Genomic DNA, 14,329 nt, shown 5'->3' with positions numbered 1-14,329 from the left:
TAGATTTAAACGGAACGATATTTTCCCCCAGAAATGCCGTGTGGGGAACTTAAAGAGCTTGGAAAGTAAAGAGAGTTCCTGAAAACCTTTAGTTGTGTGATACAAACTAAAAGGTGGTCAGCAGTCTGAACTTTTTCTCAGATCGTGGATCTAACATCTACTTCCTTCCATAATTTCAGTGTCTTGGCTTTCTAAGTGTGAGACTCGGTTGTATATAACTAATAACTCGGGTTATTACTAAAATCGAACTTGCACTTGCAGCTGTTTTCAAACGCACTGATATGGCTTTGCCATACACTGACATCATTCAGAAATCTCTGAAGAAAGCCCCGCGTGTGACGTCATCCACGGGGGCGGGGGGAAAATAAAATATGTGACGTAGAGGCCAAGATGGCGGCTCCCCACTCCACGATGAAATTTTGGAAGCCGGGTAAGTGCTAAAAAATTAACTAATGAGGCGTGTGGTGTAACTTTTTCGGGCATTTACGGGCATGAATGTGCAGCTGCTGGCGTGCGGCCGGGTTCCGTTTGGCTGCGGCGGTGCTCACTGCAGCCGCGCGGTGGCTGCGTCCGGAACGGATTCAGCTCGGGATAGCTGTGCCGAATCAAAGTGTTTACCTGCCAAGACAAAACTCACGCGCCGGTAGGAAGAAAGCAACAATCCGCGTGACGGAATTGGTGCTGTGGAAAGGCTCTCTTGCTCAGGTCCATGGGCGTTGCACCAAACCGTGGCTGTCATCGTCTTAAGTCCTCAGCCCGCTTACACTTGAATAAAACATCTTATCCTCCTCTTCACCATCTGTTCTGCTTCAGGCTCTGAGGCTCCGGGGATTTCAGAGGAACGGGCGCTCAACTCGGAGACCACCGGCTCCCCCATCATCTTCAACCCCCACACGGCCCTCTCCATAGAGAAACAGCGGCAGAAACTTCCAGTTTTTAAGGTTTTAATCACTCTGCTTCTGCACATGCCACATACAGTCTCCAAGTAAAGCTGATGATTGCAGAGCAGGGAATGTTTTCTTGGGGTTTTGTGCTCAGTTGGTACTTTTTTAAACTTTTTTTCTTTCCAATGCAGCACAGAAACAACATCTTATACCTGGTTGAAAGCTTCCAGACTGTAATCATAGTTGGAGAGACTGGATGTGGGAAAACGACACAGATACCTCAGGTTTGTCTATTTTAGTTAATTTAACGTCAATAAAAGAATGGAAACTTGTGTGTGAAAAGGCCCACCGATGCCGCAGTATCCTAATACCCTGCGTATAAATGAACTCCTCCCAGAGGGGTTTGAAACGACCTTGTCTTGATGTTTTTTTAGCAGGGTTTGGACCACATCAGCTAAAGCTTAAATTATTCAAATCTGTTATTCATGCTTTGTTCTCTTCTACTTTCCCCTTTTCATCTGACTTCCTTCAGTACCTGCTGGAGGCCGGCTGGGCAGCAGAGGGGAAACTGATTGGAGTTACGCAGCCTCGCCGCGTGGCTGCTATCTCTGTAAGAGCTCCTCTGATGTCCTATTATTTCCCAGCTCCCTCTTTTCCAATGTCATCTTGCTGCAGGGAAAGTTGGTTCACACTGAAGGACAATAGCCTGCTTTAAATTCTATATTTTCCCCCTCTCTCCTGCTGATAGGTATCTAACCGTGTTGCAGAGGAGCGAGGGGCCCTGCTGGGACATGAGGTGGGTTACACCATCCGATTTGACGACTGCTCTGATCCCCACGCCACAAGGATCAAGGTAGCTGGTGCCGGATTTGTTCGTGACGGGCTTCCATGTGCTTGGTTTTAATCAGTGTTTGATCGTGCCCTTGTGCTTCAGTTTCTAACAGATGGCATGCTGGTGCGTGAGATGATGGCCGATCCTCTTCTGAAGAGATACAGGTATACACGGATGATGTGTCGAATGTCTTCTCTTCAACATGATGGTTGTTTTTTTGTTTTTTTGAAAAGTGAGCTTGTTCTTTTTTCAGCGTGTTGATGCTGGATGAAGCCCACGAGAGAACCCTGTACACAGACATAGCCATTGGTCTGCTTAAAAAGGTAACGCCAACTGATGCTGTCACTGGGACAAGTTCAACTTTACCTGCTTTAGCATCAATGAGTAAAAACACTCTTGCACAGTTGGGCCCTCTTGCAACTTCTGTCTCCATCTCTGCAACAGATTCAGAAGAAACGGCGAGACCTGAGGGTGATCGTGGCCTCTGCAACCCTTGATGCCAAGGTGACTGCATCATTAAGATGAACAGATATGCTTAAGTCGTGAGAAGAGATCAACGCCGACAGACACGGGAACGTAGATGTCAGATGGGATCGCATTGTACTGACATCTGCAATACTCTGATGATAGATAGACACAATCAGGCCACGACTGTGCTGTGTGTTAAGTAATCGGCTGAAATGCCGTATCAGACATCTACACTGCTTTCTGCTAGAAAAGCCTTTTATCTACACATGCAGTTGATTTCAGTTTTGCATCTTTTTAGGAAGTCGGAGGCGTTCTCAAATGTCAGATTGAGGACATCTTGAGTGTGCTTTGGCTTTGTTGTGACTAAATCTGGGAATATTTACATTATTAACTCGTTTGCACAGTATATGTAATGAGGAAATATTAGCTTAAAATAAAAAAAAGCTTACAGAACTTCTTTTAGTATTGTTTCTGGTAACTGTAATTCTGCGTTTTTTCTAAGAAATTCCACGACTTCTTCAACCTGAACGAGTCTGGGGATCCAAACAAGGATACATGTGGGATTCTGACTGTGGAGGGCCGCACCTTCCCTGTGGATGTTTTCTACACTGTCAGGTAGTCCGCACACAGAATCTAGATGTGGTGATTTGTAACTTGCGTATGCATTAACCACCAAAGTGTCTCTGGTCTGCTGTCAGTCCTGTTCCAGATTATGTGAAGGCCACAGTGGAGACGGTGCTGAAGATCCACGAGACGGAGGATGATGGGGACGTCCTGGCCTTTCTCACAGGCCAGGTCAGTGGCCATGTTGTTTATACGCTTATGCCCGATTTGACAGAAAGTTTTAAGAATGGCTCACATGGTCTTCACTGTTCTAATTCCTCGTGTAACGTTTTTTCCCACATTAGGAGGAAGTGGAGAAGGTGGTGTCTCTCCTGCAGGATCAAGCCAGGTCTTTGTCGCGCTACGGCATGAAGAAACACCTGAGAATTTTGCCCATGTATTCCGGTCTACCTTATGCAGAGCAGATGAAGGTCTTTGAGCGGACTCCCCCTACTGTTCGCAAAGTAATTTTGCTTTTATTTGTGTATTTATACCGATGTGTTTTTATTCGATTTCCAGTTATCGCAGTCTGTATGTTTGTCACCTGTGGAAAATGATCCCTCTAGCTGCTGCAGAGACTTACCTGAGAGTAAAAAAAAAAGTGGTAGAAAAGCCAGACTTTTCATGCTTTTGATTTTTTTTTGTGTTATTTCCAGGTTGTGGTGGCCACTAACATAGCTGAAACCTCCATCACCATAAATGGAGTTGTATTCGTCATCGACTGCGCGTTTGTAAAGCTGCGGGCCTACAATCCCCGCACTGCCATTGAGTCGCTTGTGGTCACTCCCATCTCCAAGGCTTCAGCCAGCCAGAGGGCTGGGAGAGCCGGACGAAACCGACCTGGGAAGTGCTTTAGACTGTACACAGGTGTGTTTGTGTGAGTTATTCTCCTCCCTTTCCTTATTTCCATGCTTCTAATTGTTTGCGTTCCTTTTACCAGAGGAGGACTTTGAAAAACTGCCTGCCTCTACTGTGCCAGAGATGCAGCGCTCCAATTTGGCCCCCGTCATCCTGCAGCTCAAAGCATTGGGCATCGACAACGTGCTGCGGTTCAGCTTCCTTTCTGTGAGTCACTCACTCTGCATCCACATGCTGGTTGAGAGGTGACCATCCACTGAAAAGGGCCCCTGGCCTTTGAAAAAACACAGATTAACACCTTCAAATGAGCATGAGACCTGAGTTAGTGCTCTTAAAGATGTGATGACTTCCCCAGTTTCTCAGATTTTAAGTCAATTTCTTCTTTAAGAGTGGATATTGTAGTTACATAGCATTTCTCTTTGTTGTCATTTAACAGCCTCCTCCAGCTCAGACTATGGTTCAGGCTTTGGAACTTCTTTACGCTCTGGGAGGTAAGAGACAAGGCAGTCGGCAGGGTGATGAAGGGGAAAAAGGAAACTGTGCTTTAGCTACAAGACTAATGGCCAGAATTCTGTGTGAAAAAGCATCGACAAGACAAGCTGTCGGTGCACAGAATGCCGCATCTTTACCGTATGTGTGTCTCTTGGCAGGTCTGGACCATTACGGCCGTCTGACTGATCCCATGGGGGTGCGGATGGCTGAGTTTCCTCTCAGCCCCATGTTTGCTAAGATGCTCCTCGAGTCGGGAAACTTTGGCTGCTCCAAAGAGATTGTTACCATAGCAGCAATGATGCAGATTCAGAATATATTTGTTGTGCCCCCCAATCAGAAGAAAGCTGCCGTAAGTGAAAACGGGCTTTGAGAAGGAGCTTGCTGGGTTTTTTTTGTGTCAGAAACACTTTGTCAGCATAACGATTATCCCTTTTTATTTTTCTGCTGTCTCACCACGCAGGCCCGCGAGCACAGGAAGTTTGCAGTTGCTGAGGGAGACCACCTCACCATGCTGAATGTGTACGAAGCATTCATTAAGGTATGTTTTATTAGCTATGTAAAGCACTTTGTGTTGCATCTTTTTTGTATGAAAAGTACTTTAGAAATAAAGATTGATTGATTGATTCATTAAGGTAGGGTGTGCGCACGCCAGCGGCTCAGTCAGACACAGACCACTGAGGGCTGTTTTGAACTTACATGGACTTGGAGTAAGTTGACTCTAATCGAAGCTGTGTGACCCTTCTTGTATTTTGTGCAGCACCAGAAGAGCTCTCAGTGGTGTCAGGAACATTTTCTTAATTACAAGGGTCTGCTGCGGGCCGTGACGGTGCGAGAGCAACTCCGGCGTCTCATGAACAAGTTCAAAGTGCCACGGACTTCCAGTGAGGGTACGTCTTTTATGTCGAGTGACACGTGGGCTCAAATCGACGGCCCAGACAGAGACGGCGACAGCACAGATGCTTGTGACTTGATAGTTTGTGAAGTTTGGTTTACTCTTATTCATTTATTTTGCACAGGTGATCCAGATGTGATTCTAAAGTGCATTGTGTCTGGATTCTTTGCCAATGCTGCCCGCATTCACCATTCTGGCTCTTACCGGTGAGAGCATATTTGGCTGTTTATCATTGGCTCATTAGATGTTGCACATCTGGCAAAGGAATTACCTCTGTTTTCAGACAAATTATTTCACACTCGGTTATTCCTTTGCTTTGCCAGGACTTTACGAGACGATCTTGAGCTACACATCCACCCCAACTCTGTGCTGTTTGGAGAGAAACCTCCGAAGTGGTAAGTACACAATCTCACTGTATGTTGTAAATGCCATCTTCGACATAGCTGGTTTGAATTACGTACACGTCGTCTGACAAAAACATGCAAACGTGATGGGGTTCTGTAACATGCTTCCTAGAAACTTGCACCGTGTTGCATTGCATTTGTTTGCAGGGTTGTCTTCAATGAAGTGGTGCAGACATCAAAATACTACATGCGCGATGTGACTGCTGTTGAGTCGTCCTGGCTGGTTGAGTTGGCCCCTCACTTTTACAAGCAAGCTAAGGTAGGCCAAAGAAACTGACTGCACGCTCCGACTCGTTCCATTTCTTAATTATTCCAAGGTCAATTTTCTGAGATTGTTTCTGTGATTAGTTCTCAAAACTCTTAGCTTCTGTCGCCACTCGTTACTTGGTTCCTCTAACCGTCTGCCGTCAGGATCTCGTGTGGCTAAATGCTGCTAAATGTTTTCTCTCTTTCTTATAACCCTGTAGCACGGTTCACTGGCCAGCAAGAGATCCAGGGTCCTCTGAATCCACCATCATTACACAACAATAAGAAAAGAAGACAAATCTGCCACTGTGCCCCTATCTGTATCATTGTATAGAAAGATATGATATATATTTATTGTCCATGTCAACCTGCACAACTCCCTCTACACTGTGCGGCCATGCTACAACAGGACTAAGTGGTATATTTTTAGTGTTGATGTTAACACTTGTAACTTGCTTTTTGGCTGTGATGTAGTTTATATTTGATATATGGTGATGAATGTGAGATAAGGCCAGGCCGGGCCTGACTGGTGTTCATTCAAGCATGGCCATGTAGTCTATTCATTTCTATGTATATATACTGTAGTCAGAGCCGGCTCAGGTCCAAGGAACAGCCACAGGCCCGTCCCCACCTGGTTTCTGTATTTTTTAAAAGCTGTATGGTTTCCTGGTGCAGTTAATAACAAACTACAATGAACTGTGAGGATGTTTCCCTTTGAGGGACTCGTTTTTTTCATTTGATTTGCTCACCCCATACCTGGGTGCCTCTTTTTGTATTTTGATCTCATTTATTTTTGATGTGTTAAAGTTTCTGTACAGTTATACAGAATGTATTTACTTTCATTTACTAACATTTACTTTAGTTCTTTTTCCTTTTGCATCCAACCCCAGATCTTCCATTGTGGATATGGTAAAGGAACCGCATTGCTTGTAAATCCTTGTTTCACATTCTCGATTCCCATTTTGTTACAGTACCGTTCGGATAAAGTAGCCTTTTCACCACTCTGTGCCAGTTATTTTTATCAGCCTGTTTCACATTTCATTCTCGGATGGAATGTATAAATACACCCAAATATTGTAAATGAAAAGCTGTGAAACTAAGAATGAAGTGCAATTTGTTCTTATGACTTCTGAGGCATTTAGCCTTGACGTTCAAAGCCTCAAAAAACCTGCTTTTTATTTTTTTATTTCAGCAATCACCATAACTACCATAACTGCCTCTCTTCTCTTGGGTTCTCAGTTTTAGCTTTTAGTACTTTTTATTCCATCATCCTTACCTACCAGGTGACCTGTTCCCTGATACTGATTTGCATTTGGTGTCGTGTTCGTCCACTTTTTGTATTTCTACCATTTTGTTTCATTCAGACCCCGAAAGCCTCGGTGCGCAGTTTTTTCTCCAGTTGGCTGCTGTACTCTGTCCTCAGCTAGTATGTACTATGAAACCGTTATGGTCACTACTGTCCCCAGTCTTTTTTTGGTTTTCTTCTTTTGGTAGATCTTGTTATTCAGGTTAGAACAGTATATTCAGTAAATCTATAGATGCACCACCGAACAGTATCGTAAAGTAGAGGGGTAGCACTCAAATTAAATAGGTTCACACTTTAAGTACCTTTGCATGCTAAATGGTACTCTGATGTAGACCTCCTCACTTAAAATCACCACTTAGACGTAATGCAAATGAAAATATCTTCCTCATACGTGCAGACACGGAGTATATATGCAGCTAAAGCAGTGATCTGTAGACCTGTGTAACTGCTTACCTCTGAGATTAAAACTGTCACCTGTTGTTTCATCCTGACATAATTAAATAAAGCCTTACTGTCACACGCTGAGCGTTGGCTTTTGCTTCCTCTGCACACTGCTGGTGTGCTTTTCATGCAATGTGTATGTTCGCCAGGTGGTGTCACTGTTGTATTATGTAACGCAGTTGAGGTTCCTCCAGTTATGTGGTCAACTGTGAATGTGAGGGCATCTATCAGTGTCGACATGTATCTGTTCTCGTTGTGAAATGTGTGTATCACGTTAAAGCTTTTTGCTGTTGATGCACATGAAAAACAGACATTGAGACTGTGGCTGCAGTAACAATCCATGGCTAGAATGACTGGACCACTCTTTGAGGATGTTCATTCAGTTGTTTTTATTGAGGGGAAAAAATGTTTAACATTCTCTGTTAGTAAAACGTATATAAAAGAAAAAAATTATAAAAATGGATGTAATGTTTTTGCATCATGGATGAAAATGTATGGAATCATGGACCTCATTAGTCAGGTTGAAACGTTCTTGATTGACAGATCAGCTTTGCAGGATCAGGCCCTGACAAGGACCTTTTTTTAATCTCTTTAAATGTCCTCCCTGACTGAAGTGTTTGCTTGCCGTGTCGTGAAGTTAATGCCTCTTTCCTGAAGGAAGGATGCAAGACTTTTGGCTCCACGACATGATGCATTTCCATCCAGAAAAATAAAATCATCATCACCAAATGTACTTTAATTTGTTGGAATGAGTATCTTGGATGTCAACGTCGACCTTTGCATTTACTCTTGTATCTGTTTCTGCCCACTTGTGTTCCCTCTCTTTTGTTGTGCATTTTCTACTTCTAAGGCACATTACTTTTAGTTTTCCCACTCTGACACTTTCTGTTATCTTCTTTGGTCCACCTCCACGTTTCCCTTACAAAAGCTTCTGATTTAGTTTGTATTAGCTCCAAATTCTGAACACAGCTGACTGGGCACAACCTACATCTTTTGCCAGATTCTGAGTTGAATTACCTTCTTGAAGGAATTCTTTCCATTGTTACCACTGACAGCTCTCCTGTTGGGGTCATGTTTCCTGCCAATCAGCCAGGTGCAACAGCTCATTAAGCTCTGCAAACAGTCTCTTTTAAGTGATGACTAATTTGCATATTTAGACCTGTGGAGATCGTTGTTTTAGAAATGCTAATTACAAGGTGATTTCACAAGGGTTTCCCCTACTTGACAACAAAGCCAGAATGTTCAACTATTGAAGTAAATTATTTTGTGTCATATCTGTTATCTAATTTTTTTTTATTGCAAAATAAAACAGCTGAATGAGCACAGATCCATGTAAGAAAATATTCTGTCTTTAAGATCAAAGATTTTACATATAATGGGGTCTTCATCAGGTCTTGAAATGAGTTAAAGACAATTTAAGATGAACTATAAACTACAGACAGACATATTCCACTAGGAGGCAAAATGCATGCAAAGACTATCCATCCATCTTCTATACCCGCTTAATTCGTCGGTCGGGTCGCGGGGGGGCTGGAGCCTATCCCAGCTGTCATCGGGCAAGAGGCGGGGTGCAACCTGGACAGGTTGCCATTCCATCACAGGGTCACACGGAGACAAACAACCACACACACATGCTCACGCCCACTCCTAAGGAAGATTTAGAGTCACCAATTAACCTAACATGCATGTTTTTGGACGGTGGGAGGAAGCCGGAGGACCCGGAGAGAACCCACGCATACACGGGGAGAACATGCAAACTCCACACAGAAAGGCCCCAGCTGGGAGTTGAATTTGAAACCCTCTTGCTGTGAGGTGATGGTGTTAACCACCACACCCCCGTGCAGCCCCTGCATGCAAACACAAGTGTGTGTGAAAAAAACATAAGCACCCCATGATTAACTAGCTTGTGAAACCACCTTTAATAGCAATAACTTAGAAGATGCTTTCATTTTCTCACATTATAGAGGAGATCTTTTAGCTCACCCTTCTATCCAATGTTGCTTCAGTTCATGCAAAACTCTGCAACAACTTTCTTTTTCAGCCGTTCTTTAGTAAATTTGCTGGTATGCTTGTGATTATTGTCCTGCTTCATGACCTCATATCACACAGATGGCTTAACAATTGACTCCAGAAAACTTTGGTATAAAGAGGAGTTTATGATAGACTCAATGACTGCAAGGTGTCCAGGTCCTGTTGCAGTAAAACAAGCCCAAATCATCAAACCTCCACCACAACGTTTGACAGTCTGTCTGAGGTGTTTGTGCTGATGCGCTTTATTTGGTTCTGTTCATTATGGCCAAACATCCCCACTTTGGTCTCATACATCCAAGGATATTGTTCCAGAAGTCTTGAGGTTTGTTTAGATGCTTTTTGTAAACTAAGGCTCAGCAAGGCCTGTTAAGTCTAAGATGTAGCGCACGATGGACCCCAGATTGTTACCAAATGCCCTTATAACTGTTCTCAGATTGATGAGCAGTAATTTGTGGAAGCAGTAAGGGTGAACTTAAGTTTTTAATGCCCTGCTTCTTTCCCATGACAGTTTGTTAAAGGTATTTAATGTGTTTAATTAAACTAAAAACCCAAACAACAAGAATTCAAACAAAAAATAACATACAACAAGCCACTATGGAGTGTCAATCCTTAATGTCCAGGCTTTGCATGAGTTGTTCAGCCTGCAAAACTAAAGCACAATTGTGACAGGGTCCTGAGCAGGTTCTACTTTGATCGCAAAGGTTTGTTCCCCCTGCCAATGCCCTATTTAAAGTCTGGGTGTTTTAGTTATCTGAGGCCCGGTATGATTTTAGCATTAAAATACTGAAGGACAGGGGCCCAAAACACTTGCAACGACTGCTTTCAGTCGCAGGGAATGTTTATGTAACTTTGTACAGTACTTCAAATGTGGCAAGACTTCACTGCCAGTGCAATTCAAACTTTAGTTGTCCTGGTGGGTCATTTGACTGTGTCATGTTGTTCTAATCGGATGTTTGACTGTGGTTATGAACCTAATTTCTGACAAAATAAATACAAAGTTGCATAAATGGCACCATAGATAAACAAATATGCTCATAAATGACGCAAAACGTATTTCTACAACAATAAATGTATGAAATATGAAAGTAATTCATATTTTTAATTGAGTTTTCAACCATGTTCATTTCATTTCGTGCTGATACCCTTGTTTACTCACTCATTGATTTTTTAAAAATTCTGTGGGAAATTTCATTCATTATTTTTTGCAAACTGAAGCGAAATTGAATGCAGAATTGTATAAATAACATGCAAATAAAAGCACTTCAAATGTCAAAAGAAGGCATCCCAGTCAAACAACACATTAGAACGACATAAACAAGCCTGGATGACAGAGAAGTGGGGTTAGGGTTACTTGAACTGAAACAGACAGTTGTTTAGTCAGGTTAGCAATCTTCAAAGTAAGTGCAGTTCCAGCAAACTGTACAAAGTTCCATAAACATGGAAAAATGTGCATGTTTTTGGCACAAATGCAACATCGTAGATTTGGAGCATACTTTGACTTATGAAATAGGCTTTTTACCCATTATTAGTCAGTCGTTAGTGAGTCAGTGGTTATTGCAGTTGGAGAAGCAGGTGAAATTAAATTAAATCAAAAAGGGCGATTAGAGGCAGTGACAACTAGCTGCGACGAGAGTCAGCTGTTGCATTTATTTCCTTTAATTGCAGTGAATATTACTGAGGGGAGCCAGTTCTCTCCATGGTTTGATATAGAAAACAAATTCAGGTAGAGATGAGATTTAGTTTATTAGGTGGACTGCAGAGGAAGCGGTTGTCCAATTGGAAGGTTGGTCGTTTGATTTCCGGCTTCGATGGACGATGTTTTGAGGTGTCATTGGGCAAGACACTGAACCCCACATTACCTCTGATGTGTGGAGGTGTGTGGGCTGCCTGTCGCACTGTATCGTCTGTAAGTGCTGTATGTGAGTGTTTGTGGATCCGGCTTAGTGTGTAAAGGCTGTTTAAGATAAGAAAAGAGCAATTCTTTCTTTAACTGGCATGTTATAGTGTACATGTAGCGGTGAAAAGAATTAAAAAAGGAAGACAAGGCATGGCCACAAAGCATATATTTGAAAATGCTGACAAATATGGTCAGCTTCACAGTGTACACCTGTTTCTTTGCAGAATCTGCTCACAGTCTACAAACAGAAATCTATTGCTTTTGATGTTAAAGAGAGTGATGTTAGAAGAAAAATGCCGTTACTTTACTGGACTTCTTCTATGCTTTCTGTCTGAAGCGTTGCGAAGCATAATTTCTTTTAAATGTCACCTCACTTATTCCGTTCCTCTTCCCTCCAGGTACATGAAACAAACAAAAAAAGCCTTTTATGGTTTCAAGATCGACAGAATGTTAAACTGCAGGAGCACTTTAGATTTATTGTTCATTAAACAAAATTCAAAAGAGGTAATGCATTTGTAACTTTGTTTCTTTATTCACAGTGTCGCTAAAAGATTCAACTCACATATTATAAGCTTAGTTTCCCTTTCTTTCAGGAGATCCTCTGAAATATGGTGAGCGAAGCTATCTTTCATGTGTTTCAGCGCTATCTAATGGAAAGGTTGAATTTTGACGACTACATGGAGGACAAAAACAAGTAAGAGAAGAAAGGCCACATCACTAAATGTGTTTTTCAGTTCCGCTTAGTTGCCCATTGGTGTTGTATAACCACATAAATGTGAGGTGACAGCCGGAGGTATCAGTGATTAATTGACTGCATGTGACTCGGACGAGGCAGCAGCTTGAACAGGTTGTGCGTATGTGCTTGAGTGTTCCTCACCATGTTTCAGTGCTGTCAAAAAATCATTGACATGTTCCATCCAATTCGAAGAATGTTTAACTGCTTTAAAGGGTTTGATGGGAAAGCAAGTCATGTGTGAATTGTAATTACCCCCTGTTCAAAGTTTATACATGTTTTGAAAGGAAACAAAAGTGGTTAATATTTCTCCACTCAATGAAGAATCAGTAATACGTGCTTTTACCAGTTTTTTCTTTTCTTTTTTTCGTGGAAGAGATGCGGTGTAATTCGACTAAAAAGTTAATGCGCAAAAAAAAAGATGAAGTCTGTGAATTTTTTGGCTATTTTTTGGGATCAAACAAAATGGATTAAGAGCTTTTAGCCTACATATTTTATCCATAAACATTGTCACAGATGAATATTGACCATTTCATGATACATAGAATTTAAAGAAAGGATTGAATCCATTGTTTTATAGTGATAGAGTACCTGCTCCTTTCCATGACAATAGTGGAAGGCAGAGAATTTGCATTCAAATGTAAAATCCTGAATAATAATGATCTTTTTGATAAACACCCATTTTATATGACTATATTTGTATCTAAATAACATTATGTTCTGAATATGACATGTAGATCTCTCAGGATAGTTTTTATAGGATAAAATGGACTTCATCTCCAAGCATCTGTTTGCATGAAAGACAAAAAAATTGAGGATTTCAAGCACAGGAGGAATTTTTACATTTGGGAGGGTGGATGCAATCAGTAGCATGGGACTTGTAGAGGCCTCCTCGGGTGACAAATTGAAAGTGTCTCGGTCTAGTTTATAGCCCTGATCAGGTCAAACGAAAAATATTGGAGGTCTGGGTGAAGAGACAGGCCCGCCTGGTGCAGATAAATGGACTGATCATTTCTTATTGAGAAACAATTCCTAAAAGGTAGTTTACTGTGTGACTGGAGAAGCGGCGAGCGGAGAACAGAACACGCACCCACTGCTCCCTCCCTGACCCTTCCTCCACTGCCGGAATTAAATGGATAGAGAGAACGCGTGTTTCTGATGGCACTCCTCCGCCAGAGAGACACTCCATTTGTTATGAAGTAGGGGTTCTGATGAAGTGTAGGGAGCTCCTTTTTCTTTTTTCCCCCTTTTTTCATCCTTCCTTTTTCAGGCACTACAAGGCCGGCCTTCAGTCTGCTTCACATGAAATGGATGGAAGGAGCCGATTGAATTTTACACTCCCCTGGTCATGATTAATGTGTTTGGTGAGGACTATCTTGACAGTGAAACTCCACTACCACTAGCTGGTGCTCAAGCTCCTCTGTGGCTGCAGCCTGATAACTTTAAACAGGGGTACTGCAGGTGATGGCTGTAAAAAGCGGGGCAATTTTGTTCGAGAAAATGGTCTTCACTTAGCCCCAACCTCTCCTACTCCTCTCCCCTTGTGTTAATAGAAAATCTCTTGCCCACTCACTTGTTATTACTTCACGGCCAGTTTCCCACTATGCTCTGTACCCAGTGTTACTTGGCAGGTCACGCTGTAAATGTCAATTTATCACTTAACCCACAGTTAAAGAGTGGATGAACGGAGGGAGGCTAATAAAAGTTGCAAGGTCATGCAAGTGGATTCTTTAACAGATTACATTGGTTTACTTATTCAAACTACATGCATGGAGGTGACGGGATGCACATATTCTGTTGTTAATTTTCCCCTACACCAGGTAAATAGCAAAACTGTGAACTGAGCAGTATACACGTTGTATTACTTGTTTTTGTCATGCACACGGGGTACTTTAAAGGGATCGTGACAAATACAACAATAAGTTTGGTGTGGATGCTACCTGGGGGTACATTTTGGTTTATGAAACCGAATATAAACAGCAGAGCAAAGTGGAATAAATTCACGCTGATGCTGAGGGGTTCACAAAACTCACCCTTCTGCTCATGTGGAAAGACTTCTGCTTCCTAGTTCATGTGGATCTCCCACTGTATTTTCCCAGGGACCAGCCCACCCTCACCTTCCAGTCTGTGTACCACTTCACCAGCAGTGGTCAGCTCTATTCTCAGGTGCAGACGTCGTATCCCTGCAGCCCTGGCAATGAGATGGCCAAGAGGGCAAAGGCGTACTTGAAGAGCTTCATCC

General features: G+C 42.5%; 1 protein-coding gene across 1 annotated transcript; it reads left to right on the top strand.

The window, feature by feature from the left end:
* Positions 1–372: 372 nt before the first annotated feature.
* dhx35 (DEAH-box helicase 35) lies at positions 373–7,505 on the top strand. The gene is made up of 21 exons (XM_072367450.1): positions 373–430; positions 814–941; positions 1,076–1,168; positions 1,417–1,494; positions 1,633–1,737; positions 1,819–1,880; positions 1,970–2,039; positions 2,161–2,220; positions 2,687–2,799; positions 2,883–2,979; positions 3,093–3,251; positions 3,444–3,654; positions 3,728–3,852; positions 4,082–4,136; positions 4,296–4,486; positions 4,598–4,675; positions 4,895–5,024; positions 5,154–5,235; positions 5,353–5,424; positions 5,581–5,692; positions 5,901–7,505. Exons 1-21 carry the CDS (start codon positions 391–393, stop codon positions 5,937–5,939), a joined length of 2,100 nt encoding a protein of 699 aa, XP_072223551.1. The 5' UTR covers positions 373–390; the 3' UTR covers positions 5,940–7,505.
* Positions 7,506–14,329: the final 6,824 nt, after the last annotated feature.

This window comes from Leuresthes tenuis, unplaced genomic scaffold (genome assembly GCF_036924035.1).
Source record: "Leuresthes tenuis unplaced genomic scaffold, fLeuTen1.0.hap1 SCAF_16, whole genome shotgun sequence".
Classification (NCBI taxonomy): Eukaryota; Metazoa; Chordata; class Actinopteri; order Atheriniformes; family Atherinopsidae; genus Leuresthes; species Leuresthes tenuis.
The sequence above is the reverse complement of the archived record's forward strand: the minus strand, read 5'-3'. Positions and strand labels throughout refer to the sequence as shown.